We start from the raw sequence: 20,336 nt of genomic DNA on the forward strand, positions 1-20,336 counted from the left end.
ACCATTGCGCTGACTTGAAGTGATGTCAGATCTGGGGTAGTATGTACTGTGCTGGAGACCCTTCGAATGCTGGAAAGGTGCTGTTGAACCCTTTTGCGCAGTTCTTGGGAAGTCTGCCCCACATAAATACGTAGACAAGGACAGATTAGAGCATAAATTACATTTCTGCTATGACAATTCATATAATTGTTTAGGCCATGACAAGTATTCTCCAGCGTTATGAAAAACCCTGGTTGGTATCATCAGTTGACAGACGTTGCAATTGCCACAGGGGAATGATCCCTTCAAAGTATACCCCTATCCAAGGGGATGGTAGATTGAGTAAAGTGACTGGTAGTGAGGATATCCCTTAGATTGCGTACACGTCTAGCTGTGAAAGAGATCTTTTGTGTAATATACGTAGCCAGGCGGGACTCTGCCAACAATGTGCTCCAATTTTTGCTTAAGATCCTGTACACCTCCTGCCATTAGGTATTGTATGTAGTTATTATTCTTACCTTCCCATCATTTTCACAAATTTATGGAGTAAGGAGTTGTGTCCTAACCACATTCCTAGTCTTCTGAAAGCCTCTCAAAATGATCTTTTTTGGGTAGCCCCTGGATTTGAAGCGTGGGGTCAGTGACAGGGTCTCTGTTTTGAAATCCGTATTCTGGCAACAGTTACGTTTGACACTGTAAAATTGTCCCACTGGAATACCAGTCTTTAGATGTTCCGGATGGAAACGCTGGAAACGTAATAAACTGTTTGTGGCTGTTTTCTTACTAAAAAGAGAAGTGTGTATCCTTTCGCCAGCCAGTCGTAGTTCAAGATCCTGAAATTCCGATTTTTCCTGTGATATGTGGGAGGTAAGGAGATAAAATCATTAAGATTCAGGGTATGTAAAAAAGCCTCACATTCCTCTCGTGTTCCTGGCCATAGCATCAGAATGTCGTCGATAAATCAACACCATTTAAGGACATGATGTTGGAAGAGCTCATGTGCGCGCCCTCATCGCCGTGCCAAAGACTTGTTTGTAAAAGACCCCATTGAAAGTGAAGTAATTTTGATGGAGGACAAAATGAAGGAGATCCAACAAAAATGCATTGTGTGTACTGTCACTCCCATTTCCTCCCTCCAAAAAAGAGGCCACCGCTCTTATCCCTAGTTCATGGTGGATGTTCGTGTACAACGATTCAACATCAAGTGTAACCAACAGGGTACCCTCCGGTTTTTCATAGTCCTCCAGTTGTTCAATAAGATGCATAGAATCTTGGGTATAAGAGGGCAGGCGTAGTACAAATGGCTGTAAATAAAAATCCAAGTAAGTACAAATGTTCTCACATAGTCCCCCAATGTGGGACACTATTGGCCTTCCCGGTGGTTCTAGTGAGGACTTATGCACCTTTGGTAGGAGGTACAAGGTGGGGATCACAGGCTTGTCAACTGTCATATACGTGTGTTCCTTCTTTGAAATGATGTTATATTGTAATGCTCGAGCCAATATTTGGTCCAATATGGGTCAATGCTCGAGCCAATATTTGGTCCAATATGGGTCAATGTCGGGTCTGAGGTTAGAGGAGAATGATACATTCTGTTACCCAGTTGTCTTTGCACTTCCTTCAGATAAAGCTTTATGGGCCAGAGTACTACATTACCCCCTTTATCTGCTTTCTTTATAATAAAGTCAGTATGGCTGTTGAGGGTTTTTAGGGCACATTGTTCCTCTTTAGTGAAATTTTCAAAGAATATGTGTATACATGGAATCAATCTGAAGGAAGGGGTAGCTTGAGAAGGTAAATAGGTCAGGAAAGGCCTCCTACCTGCAGGTGCCTCGCTCTCTTGAAGTAGCAAAAGTAAATCACGGAAAACATGTTGGTTCTCGTCCGGTAGGGAATCTGCCAAGGAAGGTTGGTGCTACAGCATCTTAAACGATAGTTGACTGCAAAATAAATAAAGATCTTTGATAAGCTCAAATTTGTCCAGTCTGTGCATTGCTAAGAAACTACACTGTGTTCCAAATTATTAGGCAAAAACTGTTTAGGAATGATAAGGTAAGAATTTTTTTGTTTGTCAGTTAAACTCATTGATGGTGACGTGTGTCAGCGCTCTTTATATCACTGTAAGCGATTGCAGTCACCTGTGCTGATTAGTTTGGCAGGTGTGTCCAATTAAAGGCAAGACTACTTAAGAAGGCTGGCCCACATTATTAAGCAGCCTACAGTTTGAGCCAAAATGGGAAAGAAAAAGGATCTGAGAATCAACAAATTGTGGAGTTTTTAGGTCAAGGCATGACTACAATCAACATTGCCAAGACACTTCATCGTGATCATCGCACAATCAAGAAGTATGAAGCCGATTCCCAGCACACACGTGTGCACGCTGATAAGGGAAAATTGAGGACTCTTTCCAACAGGCAATTACGTCAGGTTAAAAAAGCAGCTGCAAAAATGCCTTGTCATAGCAGCAGACAAGTTTTTGAAGCTTCTGGTGCCTCCAACATCCCCCGAACAACAAGATGCAGGGTCCTTCAGGGTTTGCAGCTGTGTGTAAGCCATCCTGTCGAACTCCTCAATCCACTGCACACAAGCAGAAACGGCTCCTGTGGGCCAAACAATACATGAAGACTGACTTCAAAACTGTTTTGTTCACCGATGAGTGCCGTGCAACGCTCGATGGTCCAGATGGATGGAGTGGAAGATGGCTGGTTGATGGACACCCCATGCAAACACGGATACGGCACCAACAAGGAGGAGGGGTAGTAATATTTTGGGCTGGAATCATGGAGAGAGAGATTGTCGGCCCCTTTAGAATCCCTGAGGCGGTAAAGATGAACTTCATAATGGATTGAAAGTAGTGTGGTTCCGGCACTCCAAGATTTGGTTAAAAGGTATATATTTTATTAAATCATGTTAAAAGGCAGCAGAACAAATCATGCTGTATGGCCAAACAGATTGATGCGTTTCGCGCATGCCCGCTTAGTCATAATCTAGTGGTTGGTGTGCAAGCATAAGTTTAAAAGCAAGTTGTGGCCAATGGGGATGTTCCCAATGCAGGTGGGATGGGTGCGTGCAATTAGTGATCAGACTATGTGTTTGCACTGCCCAACTGATCAAGAGGCTAGTTCACACTACAAATTGTTTTGTGGTACTTTCTCTGTGTGTATATGGCGGCGATCATAGTATGTTGCATGAATAGAGATTAACAAGACATGGTAATGTTTTATATGATCGGCGTGGTTTAAATTTTTAATTTAGAATTAGATTCAATATTGTATATGCTACCAATGCCGCATGTTGTGAATACTATCTTATGTTTTAGTTTAAGTAGACTGTGATATATATATATATATATATATATTCACACTACTGATTGCGTAGGAAAAGAAGAGAAAAGAACTATGTTGTGCTGCAATTGCTGTGCAGAAAATGTTTATACATTGTAGATAGGAATAATGTTAACAATTGTATAATCATGGAATGTGATGGATAAGATGAGTATGTAAATATATGAATAAAGAGCTGTGGTGGAAAAGGAGGAACAGATGGATAAGCAGACAAATGAATAAATATCTATGCATGTTAAATGGTAGATATGTAACGTAATACCTACTAAAAAGAAAATATGTATGAAAAAATTAATGAGAATTGTAATAATGAAAGACTGAAAAGGTAGATGATAGTTGTTGTATACATATAGTAATGATTATATGGAACGTATAAATGTGTATATATAGGAAAGATACAAAAATGTTTATAGATGAATATAGGAAACTAATGGAAAAAACACAGAACATAAAACATAATTGATATACAATCATAATCAAAACATGATTGATGTGTTAACATGACTGACCCATGGATAATGTACAGAAACCAGTCAGTTTATATAGTGATAGAAAAGATCGTTCCTGTAATTAAGTCCATAAGGAATTCTTGTGTGCAATTTGAAAATATATTCTGCGTTGAATATATTCTTTGTTGAAAAGTTGTTTTTGTCTGTTTCCTCCTCTTGGGGGCGCATCTATGTGTTTAATTCCATAGAAAGAAAGATGAGAGATATCTCCATTGTGTGCATCAATAAAATGCTTAAGGTGCGTTTCCACGTAACGATTATCGTGCGAATCTGCGCGATAACGATCGAATTCAAACGATAATCGTATGTGTAAACGTAGCGAACGATCAAACGACGAGCGAGAAATCGTTCATTTTGATCTTTCAACATGTTATCAAATCGTCGTTCGCAGATCGTTCCATGTGAACAGTCGTTCGCCGATTTAACCAATGTGTGAGATAGGCTTAAGGATCGCAAAATGAATTTTCCGTACAATATATCGTACCGTATAAATGCTGATCGTTATGAAAAAAGAATCGTTACTCCAACATCGTTAATCGTACGATCGGGCCAATTATCGTTTCGTGTAAACGCACCATTAGCCGCACCTGAACAGCCTGAGTTGGAATTTTTCCTGATATCAGTTATGTGTTCACTAATTCTTCTCTTTAGTTTTCTGGTCGTGCAGCCAACATACTTTAAATTGCATGTTTCACATTCTGTTATATAGATTATGTGATCTGTTTCACAATTGATAAAGTCTGTAACGCCATAATTTTTTGTGTGAGCACTGTCGGTGTATTCTTTAGTGTTTTTTTGCAGTACTTGCACATATTGCACCGAGGTAGGCCACACTTAAAATTACCTTTAGGTTTTTCTCTCTTGTTTGTGGTAGATTTTAATGCCGGTAAGGTGCTGGGAGACAGATCATCGCGTAAGGTGCGTCCTCTGCGTGCTACGCAGCGTATTCCACCATCCAATATTTCACTGAGTATTGGATCTTGTCTTAGTATATTTGCATTACGCTGTACTATTTTGGTAATTTCTCTGTATTCCATGGAGAAGCGAGTAGAGAAAGTTATGGGTGTTTGTGATGATAATTCCTTTTTCTGTTCTTTTTTTCTCAATAGTTCCGATCTATTTTTAGTTTGTACAATTTTTTCTGCTCTCTCCAAATGATATTTTTTGTATCCCCTCTTCCTCATTCTTGCACAAGCCTCTTTAGATTGTTTGGAGTACGTGTCCGGTTGAGAGCAAGCCCACTTGACGCGGGTAAGTTCACCTACTGGTGTGCAAAGGGTGATTGCTTTTAGCGTGCAATATTGTGTTGCCCGCAGTGGACTTGCGAAATAGAGATGTGTGAACTGTACCAGTGTTCATATCTGCCTCCAAGCAAATATCCAAAAATAAGATGCATGTTGGATGCGTGGTGTGGGTGAATCTAAGATTATTGTCATTTCTGTTGCAATATTCTAGAAACTCCATCATATCAGATTCCCTCCCCTGCCATACGATGAGCACGTCATCAATAAAACGACTGTACCACCGTATGGCAGGGGAGAATGGGTTGGAGCTGGTGAATATGAACTTCTCCTCCCACCACGCAACAAAAAGTCCAGCCAGGGTTCGTGAGAATTTAGCCCCCATGGGGGCGCCCCTAATTTGTAGAAAAAATTAGTTATTAAAGGAAAAATAGTTATGCTTTAAAAAGAAAGATGTTACTTCCAGAATATATTCCCTCAGTTCTCAGCTATAGTTACTATATCTGTACAGATGATAAGCCAGGGCTTCTAGGGCTTGATTATGTGGTATCGATGAGTATAACGCTGTTATATCACAGCTAAGCCATCTATTGTTGCTGGACCATCTGTCCTTGTCAAAGGCCCTTAGAGCTGTACCACTATCCTGGAGATAACCAGGTACATGCTGGACTAGTTGTTGCAATAAATTGTCTACCCATTCGCACAGCTTTTCCTCTAGAGAACCAACCCCTAAAATGATGGGGCGGAGGGGCGGGGGGAAGATCTCCTTGTGCACCTTGGGGAGCCCGTAGAAGGTGGCGACCTTGGGGTACTCCGGGACGAGGCCTGCCACATCTCTGTCCCAGAGTATGCCCAAGGCCACCCCCTCCTCCACCACTGTGCACAAGGAGGTCTTGAATTGTTGGGTGGGATCACTTGTAAATTTACGGTAAGTGTACTATCATGTAGTATGTCATAGGCTAACTTGATATACAGATCCCTATCCAAAATGACTATTTCCCCCCCTTTGTCAGCCATTTTGATGATAAGCTGTTCATTGTTTTTTTAAGTCACATATGGCTTCCCGCTCTCTCAGAGTAACATTTGACTGTAGTGATGATGAATTAGTTACATCAAATAATTTACGAAGATCTCTCTCCATAACGTGCTGAAAATCGTCTAAAGCTGGAACTCTGGACTTGTAGGGATTGGAGTAGTTGGTTGGCATATTATGTATACTTTCATTAGTGGGAAATCTGCTTTCGTATTCCATATTGTGCAACTCTACCAATCCAACTTGTTCTCTAAAAACTAGGTCTGAAAATTCATTAGGCATAATGCAACTTTCATTCCTTTCATTATTTTCTGTATCAGCAAAAAAATGTCGCTTTACTGTAAGAGTTCTGGCCAGACGGTTTATGTCCATTAGTGTGTCAAATAAATCAAAATGGGTAGATGGGACACAGGACAATCCCTTTGATAGGACTCTAATGTGATCTTCAGTTAGTGTCTCCATGGAGTAATTTATTATACTTTCTGAGTTTATTAGGTCGTTTGTGTTCACTTCTTTTTACATATCTAGCGTTTCTTTTTCTGTGAGGTTTTTTTGTTGTTGGTCTTTCTTCCGATTTTTTTCTTCCTCCTCTCCTATGTCGTTTTTTGACATTTGTCCTTTGTTTTGTTGTTGATTTGGTTGTCCTTGTCTGGTCCGTGAGTTGGTGGGTGTAAAATCATTAAGGTTCAACTGTGCACCCTCCCCTTTTCCTCTATAGTTATGGGTTTTCCTCTTGGTACCGATTGTATTTTCCGATGTATCCGATGTTTGGTCATTGTCTGATTCCTCTGATCTCTCTGAATCCGTTTGAGAGAAACTTACATGCAAGTCATGCTTTGATGAGGATTGTCTGTTTTTATTTTTTAATATTGGTCGTGGTTTGAATGGACGAAATTGTTTCCAAGTATAGACTTGATTTGCGATATAGTTCTTGTATTTTTTGTTGCATTTTTGCATTCAGGTCCTTATATTCTGTGGTGTCTGAAAACTCTGGTACCGAATTTTTTTATTTCTTCTAATTGTGGTTTAAGTTCCTCTAATTTTTTTGGTTCGTATTTCGTGATGGCTTTTATGAGTTTTAATGAACACTCTGTGAGGGCTTCTTCCCATTCCTTCTGGAACTCTTCGCAAAATATAGTTGTGGAGTTTTTATAAATTCTCAATCCACGTGGTATCATATTTTTTTAGGTATGTTTTTAATGTACTATAGTCCCACCACAACTTCTTGTCTTGTCTTTTGATAAAAAAATCACTTGACTGTGTGTCACTAGTATCCCTAGTTGTTCTAGGGGATGTTTTTGTCTTGGGGCCACTACGTTGATTGCCCCTGTGTTTCCACTTGAAGACATGACCTGTGTCGAAGTTCTTTTTATCCCCTTGAAATTTCTGTCTCTTCCCTGCTATAATCTCTTTTTCAAAACTATCAAGAGTTTCTTTAAGTTTACTTTGGAAGGGCTGGACCACAGAGGTCAGGTCAAAGTTGTTGAGTTGGCTCTCACATTTGCAGATATCAGTTTTAATTTTTTGGAGCAGCTGTTGGTCATGCTTGATCAACATATTTAATATTATGGAGGAGCACTGAAGATCCTTTCTCTGACCCTTGCCTGTTCCCTCTCTATCCTGTCTGCCGCTTGCCCTAATTTATAGTTCTCGTTAACCCAACTTGTCTGCCAATTTTGTACTTTTGCTTTCCGCTGTTACCGATCCGGACTGTTGATATTGCATTTATTGTGTCTGTTTTCTGTTGCTGTTCTGTGTTTCACCCTATTGAGTATAGGTACTGTCACTGTGGTTTTCCGCAGTCGCCTAGGACTGTCTTGTGGCAAGTAGGCAGGGACAGTGGGCGGGGTCAGCCTAGGGCTCACTGTCTGTGTCTTGTCAGACTACCTTTTGCCATACCCAACGCTGACAGTAGCTCTTTAAAGATATGTTCTCACTATGTAAAAAATAAGCCATATTCTCAGGTATTTTTCGTAGCGAGAAAACAGTCTAAAGGGAATTTAAAAGGTTTGTATTAGGTAAAGAGCTGCAGACACAGGCAGATGGCAGGTGATAGGAACATAAAACAAATGATGCCTTTATTTTTGCTGATGGCCATTTGTAAAGTTATAAGATAGTATATTCCCTTGGAAGCTAAAGTGCTACAGAAAGTGATGCTGAGCCACAGCATGCAGACTTCTTGTCTCTACCACCCTCCCTGTCTCAATTGATTGATGTACAGTGCTGAGATTCCAGAAGTGGGGGAGGAGGTGTGCATGCTGTAGCTACTAATACAGACCTAACTGATTCCCTTTAAATTAATACAATTACAGAGAACATTATAACTCAAAAAAGAAAAAGTGACCTGTATAAATGTTTCCACCTTGTACAGTCATCCGCCATTGTGGTGTCAGAATGATATACTGCACATGAATGTACACATTACCTCCTGTAGTATACACCCTCCTAGGTCACTGTTACAATTATCACACACGCACATTCAGTCTTTGTCATTCTGTAAAGTTTCTTGTCTTTTCATTCAGGTCCCAGTATCCCGCTGCTCAGACCCATGTCTACCTGGAAGCCGGAAAAAGGCGAGAGAAACAATACATACCTGCTGCTATGACTGTGTCCTGTGCTCCGAGGGAGAGATATCCAATATATCAGGTATATAGTAGCATGAAGAATAGTACAGTATTACCAGGGTGGATAAATACAAAGACAGTCAAGAGTTAAAGGAGAAATCCAGTAAAATAAGGCAGCCGGTAGTGGCAGGGGGGAATTGATCACAAGTATGGGCTTACCTCTTCCCGTACCTGTGGTGAGCGGCGGGACTGGCCTCAGGACATTTGCCTCCAAGTTGTGATGACGTCACACCTCAGGAGAAAAAACAGTTCCAGCTGATGGACTGGCCGCTCATTCAGTCACTGACTGGAGTAGCATCCCACCCCAGTCATTGATTGACTGAGCGTCCAGTCCATCAGCGCAGTCATGCTTGATTCAGAGATCCCGGTAGCCCGGCAGGGGTCCTGAGGCCGGTCCCGCCACTCACCGCAGGCACGGGGAGAGGTAAGATCACAACTAGGGATGATCAGATTTACAGTACTAGTGAAACTTTTTACTAGTCTCGGTGGTCGGCTTGTCAGTCGGCTGCCATTAAACTCCATGCCACTTTTCCCAGTTTCCCCAGATCCAGCTTTTCCCTGCACACAGAGTGCAGCGGCATGGAGCTGCATCGAGATTAAAGGCAGTCAACCACCCAGACTAGGGAGGTGTTTCTCTAGTAATGCACATTCGCTCTTCCCTAATCACAACCCAATACACTGCTATGGAGATATGAGAACTATGGAGGCTCCTCAAGATGACAAAACAAATATTGTATCTAATAATAATTTATCTCTGAGTACAGAAATGTTTTTTTTTTTTTTCCAGAAAACAAAAGAAATTTAAACTTAGGAATGGTGAGATAGCCTGGGAGTAATGTTGATTACCCACTGCTCAGGTACAGGACTGTTTTTTCCACAGTAAGGGTATGTGCACACTACGGAATCCGGGCAAATCACCTGCTGCGGATTCCACAGCTTGCGGCCACGTGCAACTCCGCTCCTCCCATAGATTCTCCCTTCATTCTATGGTTTGGCCGCTCATTCTTTGGGCGGGAGGCGAAATCTCACAAACCATAGAATGAAGTCTTCGGGGGGGGCAGGTGAACAACAGATAGGCTAGGATTGTGGACTGGATCCTTCAAAGTTCAAGCTCAGCAAAGACAGTAGTCAACTGACGGGTTGTCCTGGAGTAGTGCCACCACCATTTCGTGGCAAGATGAAAATGTTTCCGTTGTCCCTCTCCAGTGCTGTCTCAGGGACAATATCGCTTGCCACAGCCTTAAAGGACAACTCCCGCGCTAAGGAAAAAAAAACAAAAACCAATCAGAAACATAGCTTTTATACTTATCATCCCTCCTGAGCTGTCACTGTTCGAATTTCCCACCGTCTGTGTACCTTCTGATTTCTAGTCTTGTTCTTCATTTCTTCCTTGCTTCCTGGTTTCAGCTTCCCATGATGCACTTTGGCTGCTGTGACAAGCCAGCCCCCCGCTGTGACACTGCAAGTGCTTGCCCCTCCATTCACTACAACTCCCATCATACACTAAACATGACCCCCTCTCTCACTCAGGCTGCTATATACACACACTGAAGCTGCAGACACATATTTTCACTTCACTGTAGTGTACATTCTGCAGGATGGCCGTCCCTAATTAGGTCAGAGCAGCAGGGGAAAGATAAGACGTCTGTGTAGCTGACATGCCAGGAGTGAGGAGAAAGATAAGCAAGTGACATCACTCACTCACTCAATGAGTCAGCTGGTTATGTGCCGGGAGTCAGTCACAAGTCATTATTGAGTTGCAGAACGTCAGATGGCTTACAGTTGCTCAGCCAATGGGAGCTGAGCAAGCTGAGTCACCTGACCAGGCAGGGGAGGGGGAGGCTGGTGTAACAGGACCTAGACCAGCCCTCCTGCTGATGACACATCGTCACTAGAAGGAGCTGATAGAGGAGCCTGGTGACGACAGTAATTAGGTATGAAGGAGTTTCTTACACTTCCTGGTGGGGGGTTGAGGGGGAAAAGATAGGGAAGGAGGACAGAAAGGTGATTGAAGTATATTACAGTGTTATATAACTTTGTAACTTTGTGCTTCAATTACTGGAAAAAAGTTTTTCATGGGAGTTGTCCTTTAAGATTCAGAGCTCCTGGTGAGTCTGACAGTCCCCAAAGAGTCTCAGCCACTCTACTCAGAAGCTCTCATGGAGGAATGTCCAGAGAGCCATGAATTGGAAATTAAAACGACTGCAGGCATTCAGAGGCCACAAAAGAGTGAGAACAGCCAAGGAGAAGCAGCTCAAAGGCAAAGTCCAGTCTTTTACCACGTGCCTAGGAAGGGTGACAGCTTGGGAGATGAGACCTTTGTCCCGAAATTAGAGGATGATGTGGCAGACCCCACATGAAACATTGATCCACATAGATCATGGTCATATTCAGGGGATTCTGTATTTCTCCCACCCAGACAGTTACTGTCTACGAGTCGTGGGTCCAGAGGAAAAAGAGATCGTGCAACAGTGTTACAGAGTACACATCGGAAAGTTCCAGGCACTCTGCCACAGGCTAACAGTACACCTGCTGAAGGACCACCTACTGAGATCAGCAGTCTGGCAGCTCTTTTTCCGTGTTGGGGGAGGAAAAGACAACTCGTTTGCAAAAATTGCAACCATAAAGTGGTCGAGGTTTGGGTTCAAACCAAGGCTCCACTTCTATGCGTCAGCACATGAAGCGACACCACCCCACTGCCTGGAAGAACCAGGACCCTCACGCAACGTACTGCTGGGAGGAAGAAATACTGTATCTGCAGCTACCATCGAGCAGCCCATCCTTGCAAGCCAGGATTCTGCCTTTTCTGTAGCCAGCAGTTGGTCCCAGGCTTCTATCTCTACCTCCTCCACGGCTCACAGTGAGCAAACAATGCCATTGGTGAGGCAGCAAACGCTGGCTGCATTCATCACAAGGAGGCAGCAGTACTCCTACAACTGGCACAGGAATTAAGCACCAACCTGTCTAAGCTTATTGCCTTACAGTCTCTCCTGTTCCAATTGGTGGACTCAAAGCCATTTACTGACCTGATGGCTTTTGAGCAATTGCAATGGAGAGTGCCCAGTCACCATTATTTTGCCAACAAGGTCATTACATCTATGCAGTTACCTGCAGAAGAAGGTTGGCGACTCTTTGTGGATGTCTCTCTCTCATCAGGTGCACCTAAGCGCAGATTTTTTGAAGTTCCAGCTGTGGCCAATGGCAATATATGTCTGTGACTGCCCACAACTATCTCTTCCGCATGTTCCTCTGCTCTAGGGATGAGCGAACCGAACAGTAATGAACCAGATTCGTTACGAACTTTGCAAAAAGTTCGGTTCATCACCGAACCGAACTTTGAGAAAAAAAGAAAAAAGTAGATGGGGATTCAGCTCACCTAGGCGTAGTCTTTCTTGCAGCAAACATATGAAATGGAGGGTGCCCGGATGTCCGGTGCTGGCCAGGCACTGATTACTAGACGTAAATGGAGGAGAAGTGTGGGGGATTCCGGCACTCCTGACGTGTAGCTAAAACTTAACTTTTAATAAATAAACATTAAAATTCGATGTCACATAGCGGACCAACGCGTTTCACGCTGCTGCGCTTAATCATGGTCTGACTGCGTGTGAACAGAAGATTAGTTAAAAGCATAAGACATCCAATACGTGGAAGTCACGTCATAGCACATGGGGTTGGATCCTGAGGTGAGCGAAATGTGTATTTTAACCCCTTTGGATCTGGAATACCCTATACATATGAAATATATTAGAAAAGCAGAATAAGTGTTTGTTGGGGTTATGGGATATCATAAATAATGAAATAATAAATCATTTTTGTAGTTCATACCCCTAGGTCTGCGTGTATCTAGGCGGAAGATAGTTTCGGCTTCTTTATGAAGCAGAATCTTGCGCCAATCCCCTCCTCGATGTGGTTTGCTGACTTTGATTATGCCATAGAACCCAAATGTCTCCAAACTACCACTGTGTACTTCTAAAAAGTGTTTTACTGGAATTACCTCTGCGTATGCCAGCAATGTACTCACTAATGCGGTTTTTGAGTTTTCTGATCGTACAGCCGACATATTTGAGATTGCACTGGTTACATTCAATAATATAAATAACATGATTACTCTCACAATTAATAAAATTGGCAATCTCATAAGATTTAGAGTTTGTACTGTCGGTGTAGCGCTTTTTAGTGTTAGTGTGAACACATACCTGGCAACGACCGAGACCACGCCTGAAATTTCCCTTGGCGTGGTTTCTGTCATGCATATTGGAAGCACGATACATACTAGGAGAGAGAATATCCCCCAGTGACTTGCCTTTTCGTGCCACACATCTATGGACTTGCTCTTATATTTCTGTAAGGATATCATCCTGTCTTAAAATGGATAGATTTTTGTTCAAGATCTGTACTATTTCAGGATACTCCGGAGAAAAGGTAGTGGAGAAAGTCAAAGGATGTGATTCTTTTTTATCTATTTCATCAGGAGCATTATCAACACGTCCGTGTAACAAGGTGCTCCTACCTTTCTTATCCACAATCTTCCTAGCTCTTTTTAAATGGTTTTTCGTATAGCCCCGAGCGTGTAGTCGCTCTGATGCCAGTTCACATTGAGTGTTGTATTCTGTCATGTCAGAGCAAATGCGTTTTATACGAGTGAGCTCACCAACCGGTATTGCTTGAATCGTATGTTGAGGGTGCTGGCTAGATGTGTGTAGTATTGTGTTGCCATCTGTGGGCTTTCTGTACATAGATGTACTTACGCTAGTGCCTGACATGGGCGTAGTAAGATTTAGTAAGAAAAACCATGTTTGTGGGATGGTGGTGATGGGTAAAGGAGAGATTCAAATTGTTTTTGTTAATATATTCAATGAATTCAGCAATATCTATGGGATCCCCCTCCCAAACCAACAAGAGATCGTCAATAAAACGACCGTACCATTTGATATGGTCGAGAAATGGATTGGTTAGGGAAAAAATGTGTGTGGCTTCCCACCACGCCATGTATAAACCGGCGAGAGTAGGTGAGAAGTGCGCCCCCATGGGGGCTCCCCTAACCTGTAAGAAGAATTCTTCATTAAATACGAAAAAATTATGTTTCAATAGGTACACAGTAACATCAATAATATATTCCTTCAATTCATTGGAATAATCACTGTACCTGTACAAGTGGTAAGCCAAGGCAGTTATGGCGAAATCATGGGGGATCGATGAGTGCAGGGCTGTAACATCACAGGTAAGCCAATTGCAGCTCTGTGACCATACAAAATTTTCAAAGGCTGTAAGTACCGACCCAGAGTCTTTTAGATAACCCGGTACACGTGTCACCAAGGGTTGTAAAAGCTTGTCAACCCACTCACATATTCGCTCATTGAGTGAACCCACATGCTATGACGGGACTTCCGCGTGTTAGATGTCTTATGCTTTTAACTAATCTTCTGTTCGAACGCAGTCAGACCATGATTAAGCGCAGCAACATGAAACGCGTTGGTCCGCTATGTGACATCGAACTTTGAGAAAGTTCGTAACGGATTTGGTTAAAAAAACAATAACAAATAAAATCAAAGACATCCAAGACATCTTTAGAAAGTGATGCAAACACCTCTGGAATGCATCTGGGAAAGCAGGGAAACAGTATTAGAGGAATCGGCATTACGGGGTTAGTGATCCTATGCAGTAATGCCGATGCCTCTAATGGTTAATATATTTAATTATTAAAACATATTTTCGTTGTAATAAAGTCACTTTCGTTGTTCAATAATTTAATTAAAACAAATCCATCATTGTGCAATTAAATATACTTTTAAAATAAATATATATATAAATAAATGTATATTTATATATATATTTATTTTTTTACAGTATATTTAATTGCACAAGTATGGATTCGTTTAAATTAAATTATTGAACAACGAAACTAATTTTATTCCAACGAAAATGTGTTTTATTAATTAAATATTAATTATTACAGGAAGCTCTATTAAAGCCGTTAATTCATATTCCCAGTAATAGAGCTTTCTCTCATAATTAATACTTTACTTTAATTAAAACATCAAATGTTTCGTCTAATTATGCTATCACAATAGCATTATTAGAAGAAACATTTTGAATCATATGTGCGCTCAGCTGATCAGCTGATCGGCTGAGTGCACAGATAATGAGCTGGTCCGCAGCACTGTGACTTCATTGTGCTGCGGAAAAGCAAAGAAGACACATCGGGACATTAGAGGGTGAGTATAAAGCTCTCCCCACCCCCTTCCCTGCACTGCACCCATCCCAGCAAGGAAGGGGGGTCAGACTGTAAGCAGCGATCTGTAAAGATGCTGCATACTGTAAGGTACACAACACCGCTCACAATGATGGGTGTTGTGCTCCTGTTTGTGTGGTTTTTGTGTGTTTTTCCCTTTTTGTTTTTCAGATACCGGTATCCTGTGGATTACGTCGGATTCGCTGGACTACTTCGATGACCAGCGGTTGTTTTGATTTTTATTTTTTTTAAATAAAATGGTCAATGAGGGGTGTGGGGGTGTTTTTATTTGAATAAAAAATATTTTTCACTTGTGTCTTGTCTTTATTTCTTTACTTTATAGACTTAGTAGTGGAAGCTGTCTAATAGACGGAATCCATTACTAAGTCGGGGAATAGTGTTAGCCGGTATAAAGTGGCTAACACTAACCCCCCCATTATTACCCCAGTACCCAATGCCACCAGGGGTACTGGGAAGAGCTGGGTGCCAGTGGTCCCGGAGCGTCAAAATTGGCGCTCCTGGACTGGGCGGCAGCAGGCTGGTAATATTTAGGCTGGGGAGTTATGAAAATAGGGGGAACCATGCTCGTTTTTTTTTTTTTAATAAATAAATAATAAAAAAAAAACGCATAGGGTTCCCCCTATATTCATAACCAGCTGGGTTAAAAACCAAGAAACAGCAGCCTGGTAACACCAGGGTGGGAAGAGCCATTGGTTTAGGACCTCCCCAGCCTAAATATTACCAGCCTGCTGCCGCCCCATCGGTGTCCGGTGGATTATGTCAGATTCGATGGACTAGTAGTCCAGCAAATCCGACGTAATCCACAGGATACCGATATCTGAAAAAAAAAAGGGAGAAACACACAAAAACCACACAAACAAGAGACAACACCCATCATTGTGAGCGGTGTTGTGCACCTTACAGTATGCAGCATCTTTACAGATCGTTGCTTACAGTCTGGCCCCCAAGGGGTTAAGGGAGGATGCATTGCATCCCCCTTAACCCCTTGGGGGCCAGACTGATGTCAGACTGCACCCATACCAGCAAGGAAGGGGTTAAGTGACCCCCCTTCCTTGCTGGGATGGGTGCAGTGCAGGGGAGGGGGTGGGGAGAGCTTTATACTCACCCTCTAATGTCCCGATGTGTCCTCTTTGCTTGTCCGCAGCACAATGAAGTCACTGTGCTGCGGACCCGCTCATTATCTGTGCGCTCAGCCAATCAGCTGAACAGCTGAGCGCACATTTGATTCAAAATGTTTCTTCTAATAATGCTATTGTAATAGCATAATTAGAAGAAACATTTGATGTTTTAATTAAAGTAAAGTGTTAATTATGAGAGAAAGCTCTATTACCGGGAATATGAATTAACGGCTTTAATAGAGCTTCCTGTAATAATTAATATTTAATTAATAAAACACATTTTCGTTGTAATAAAATTAGTTTAGTTGTTCAATAATTTAATTTAAACGAATCCATACTTATATATTAAAATGAATCCATCATTGTGCAATTAAATATACTGTAAAAAAATTAATATATATATATAAATATACATTTATTTATATATATATATATATATATTAACAGTATATTTAATTGCACAATGATGGATTCATTTTAATTAAATTATTGAACAACGAAAGGGACTTTATTACAACGAAAATGTGTTTTATTAATTAAATATATTAACCATTAGAGGCATCGGCATTATTGTCGATTTGCAGGCTATTTTTTTTCCACTATTTTTGCACTTTGATTTTTTCCACTTTTTTCATTGTAATAGCAACTGCAACTACATGAAACTATACCCTATCAGACTCCCACTATTGTAGCTGCAATTATTCAGCCGTTATTGTAAGGCTCGTTTTCGCTTCGGTTCGTAAGAGTCCGAACTTCAGGAAAGTTCGGGGGATCGAACCGAACTTTTCAAAAGTTCGCTCATCCCTACTCTGCTCCTTCCCAGGACTTAAGCTTCTGCTGAAGATGGCGAGGAAACCATGTATACACTTTAGCCACTAGTAAGTGACAAGAAACGCCCTCTTCCAATGCCAACTCAGACGGCAAAAACTTTGGCTGATTTGCAATGTGCCTACACAGTGAAACTTGTCCCTACACATGTTGGATCGCCTCTACCAACAGAGATTGGCGGTCTTGGACTTCCTCGTCACGCATTCTGGCACCTTCTTGCAAAGCTGGAATTTCAGACTGAGAATTTGCAGATGATGTTTGATGTCTGCCAATTGCTTGTACCGTTTGAGGAAGCCACTCTGTTGGTGAGCCGCAACGACTATGGCGTGAATGACATCATCCTCCCGCTTCACATCATGTAGACCGCACTAAATAACATCATCAATACAGGGTAATTACAGCAGTGTGACCGTCTATTTTAGTGGTGGCGGTGAGATATGCAAGTGAAGGATATGGGAGTGGCCAAAGCGAGGGTGGGAGGGACACTACCATACACCATTAGAGGTATGCCCCTACCCTGTTTATTTAAGTTGGAGACAGCCTAAACACCTCAAGAGATGCACACATGGGTTGCGTCTTGCACTTTGTCTAATCAGTAACCCGGTATTGATAAGCAGGTCCATGTTAAGCAAGCTTTTTAAACATACCTTTTCCTACATTTTTTATTTTAATTTTTTTTTTTTTTTTTTTTTTGGGGGGGGGGGGGGGAGTATACTATATAAGAAAATACAGTACCGTGGGAAAACATTTTACTACTTAAGGCCCTTCTACTACTCCTAGGCCCCTCAGAGTCGAAGAAAGTCAGAGTCCTTCCGCTGATGCCACCTCCCTGTGTCTGTACTAGTTCCTTCAGGGTCAAAAACAGTCCAAAATCCTATGTCTGTCCTAAGACATTCAAGGTCAGAGTCCTCCCACTGCCATCTCTCCATCTCTGCCATGTTTGTGCTACATCCCTCTGGGTCGAGGAGAGTCATAGTACTGCTGCTATCTACTGCTGTCCTGTGAAAAAAGTTTCATTTTACCCCGCTTATCCACCAGCATCCAATGATGTCCATATAGGAGAGGTAAGTATACACCGCTGATTCACCAATGACCATTGACGTCCTAGTGTCCTAAGAAAAAACGTAATTTGATGCCGCTGGTCCAGTGCAGGTCCTTGGAGAAAATGTCTCTTTATGCCGCTCATTTGCTGATATCCACTACTCAACTGCTTTCCTGGGAGAAAACTGATGTTATGACGCTGCTCCACCGATGTCCACTGCTGTCAATGGCGGAAATTGGATGACTGGTTGATTGACTTTTTTTTTTAATTGTGATGTTGCAATTTTTAACACTTATACAAGAACATAAATCAACAAAGTTGTCCTTCTGTCATAGTCCCAGTACTTTAGCTAGTATAGTTTTGCTGTTTAAGTTTAGATTTGCAAATCTTAACAAATTTATTTACAAATTAACAAATTTGACCCAAAATTTGCAACGCTCGCGAATCAAATTTTTGGCTGCTTCACTAATCTCTAACTATAATGAAATTCCATCTTTAGAAAACTACACGTAAGGACAAATGTATTACACTATATCCTCTTCTATATGATTTTACACTGTGATAGGAATATGGTGAGATCACTGATCTAGGCGGTTTACCAATATATTGTTATATCCAGACACCAACAGTAATTATTTCCTTATAAATAGTGATGAGCGAATACTGTTTGATCGAATAGATATTTGATCGAATAGTAAGGTATTTGATCAATCGAATATTATCGAATAGTTTGCCGAATATTCAATAAATATTCAATAAGCGTTCAAATCCCCCATCTTCCCTTTTTTTCCTCCAAGTGATCGAATAGATGTTTTTCAATAATCTAATACTTGTTCACATAGACTTTAATGGGATAGAATATTCAATCGAATAGTCGAATATTTAGGAGAATTCGAACGAATATCGAATATTCGAATATTTCACTATTCGTTCGTCAGTACTTATAAACTCATAACCAATAATCTAATTACATAAGATGGCTTCATCAATAGTTATGGTGATGGGACATCATAAGTGGATGGATAGATAGATAGATAGATAGATAGATAGATAGTTTATGCTTTTGATATTAATATGTTGTGAAATCTTCCTACAGATTCTGAAATCTGCTATAAATGTCCAAGTGATGAATGGCCGAATGAGAAGAGAGACGGATGTCTGCCCAAAGTCCTGGATTTCATCTCTTACCACAATGACACAATGGCTTCTGTATTCTCCGGTGTCTCGCTCTTCGGATGTCTTTTGACCGGCTCCATATTGGGAATATTTATCTCCTACCGGGACACTCCTATTGTTAAAGCAAATAACCGGAACCTGAGTTATCTCCTCCTGGTCTCCATCATCCTCAGCTTCCTCTCCGTCTTCTTGTTTCTTGGTCGTCCCAGTGATGTCACTTGTAGATTACGTGAAACCAGTTTTGGAGTCTTCTTCTCAGTTGCCGTCTCTTCACTTCTCGCCAAGACTGTGATGGTTTGTGTTGCTTTTAAGTCCACCAAGCCTGGAAGCCCCTGGAGGAAATGGCTGAGTGTGAAGCTGCCCTATACCATAGTGTTGTTGTGTTCATCCATTCAGGTTGTAATCTGTGTTATCTGGTTGTCTATCTCTCCTCCATTCCAGGACCTGGACACTCAGTCTTATCCTGGGAAGATCATCATTCAGTGTAATGCAGGGTCAGATATCTGGTTCTACTCCATGTTGGGGTATCTGGGGTTCCTGGCAGCGGTGAGCTTTGTTCTGGCTTTCATGGTGAGGACATTACCGGACACTTTCAATGAGGCCAAGTACATCACCTTCAGCATGCTGGTGTTCTGCAGTGTCTGGATCGCCATGATCCCGGCTTATCTGAGCACCACAGGGAAATACATGGTGTCTGTGGAGGTCTTTGCAGTGATGGCGTCCAGTGCTGTACTGTTAGGATGTGTGTTTCTCCCCAAATGTTTTATCATTTTATTTAAATCTGAAATGAACAGAAAAACCGACCTGCTGGGGAAAAGGAAGGAATGACTGGGAAATATCACCCTGCCTGTTAATAGGGATTTATTGTGAACATTACATTCACAATATGAAGACCCCTGCAATAAGCTCACTTGGAAAATGTCTCTTAGTTTTTTGTTTCTTTGTTTGTTTTTACTTAGTAAATTAGACAAATTGTGAAAAATATTTAATAACTGAACTTTCTGATACAAAAAAATTCCATTACTGTTACCACCACTCACTGTTACCCTCTGGTTTTCTGGTTCTCCCAGCTTCATTTATCATCACAATTCTACAGGAACTACCCGCTCAGCCAGTCAGTGACTGCACAGATTTTCCGCCTCAGTTACTGACTTACTGAGCAGGCATTTCTGAGCCAGGTCATGATGTC

General features: G+C 41.5%; 1 protein-coding gene across 1 annotated transcript; it reads left to right on the forward strand.

Annotated features, from left to right (window-relative positions):
- The first annotated feature begins 2,652 nt into the window (after positions 1-2,652).
- LOC138797107 (vomeronasal type-2 receptor 26-like) lies at positions 2,653-19,975 on the forward strand. The gene is made up of 5 exons (XM_069976909.1): positions 2,653-2,735; positions 5,028-5,083; positions 7,068-7,099; positions 8,629-8,752; positions 19,068-19,975. The coding sequence occupies exons 1-5, from the start codon at positions 2,653-2,655 to the stop codon at positions 19,973-19,975; spliced, it is 1,203 nt and encodes a 400-aa protein (XP_069833010.1).
- Positions 19,976-20,336: the final 361 nt, after the last annotated feature.

This window comes from Dendropsophus ebraccatus, chromosome 7 (assembly GCF_027789765.1).
Source record: "Dendropsophus ebraccatus isolate aDenEbr1 chromosome 7, aDenEbr1.pat, whole genome shotgun sequence".
Taxonomy (NCBI): Eukaryota; Metazoa; Chordata; class Amphibia; order Anura; family Hylidae; genus Dendropsophus; species Dendropsophus ebraccatus.

Excerpts from the sequence above, each read along its gene's own strand:
- LOC138797107 (XM_069976909.1), top strand. The coding sequence starts at position 2,653 with ATGGTCCAGATGGATGGAGTGGAAGATGGCTGGTTGATGGACACCCCA. Across the intron at positions 2,736-5,027 it reads GGCACCAACAAGGAGGAGGG|CCTCTTTAGATTGTTTGGAG; the intron begins GTAGTAATATTT and ends TTCTTGCACAAG. Across the intron at positions 7,100-8,628 it reads TGTGGTGTCTGAAAACTCTG|GTCCCAGTATCCCGCTGCTC; the intron begins GTACCGAATTTT and ends CTTTTCATTCAG.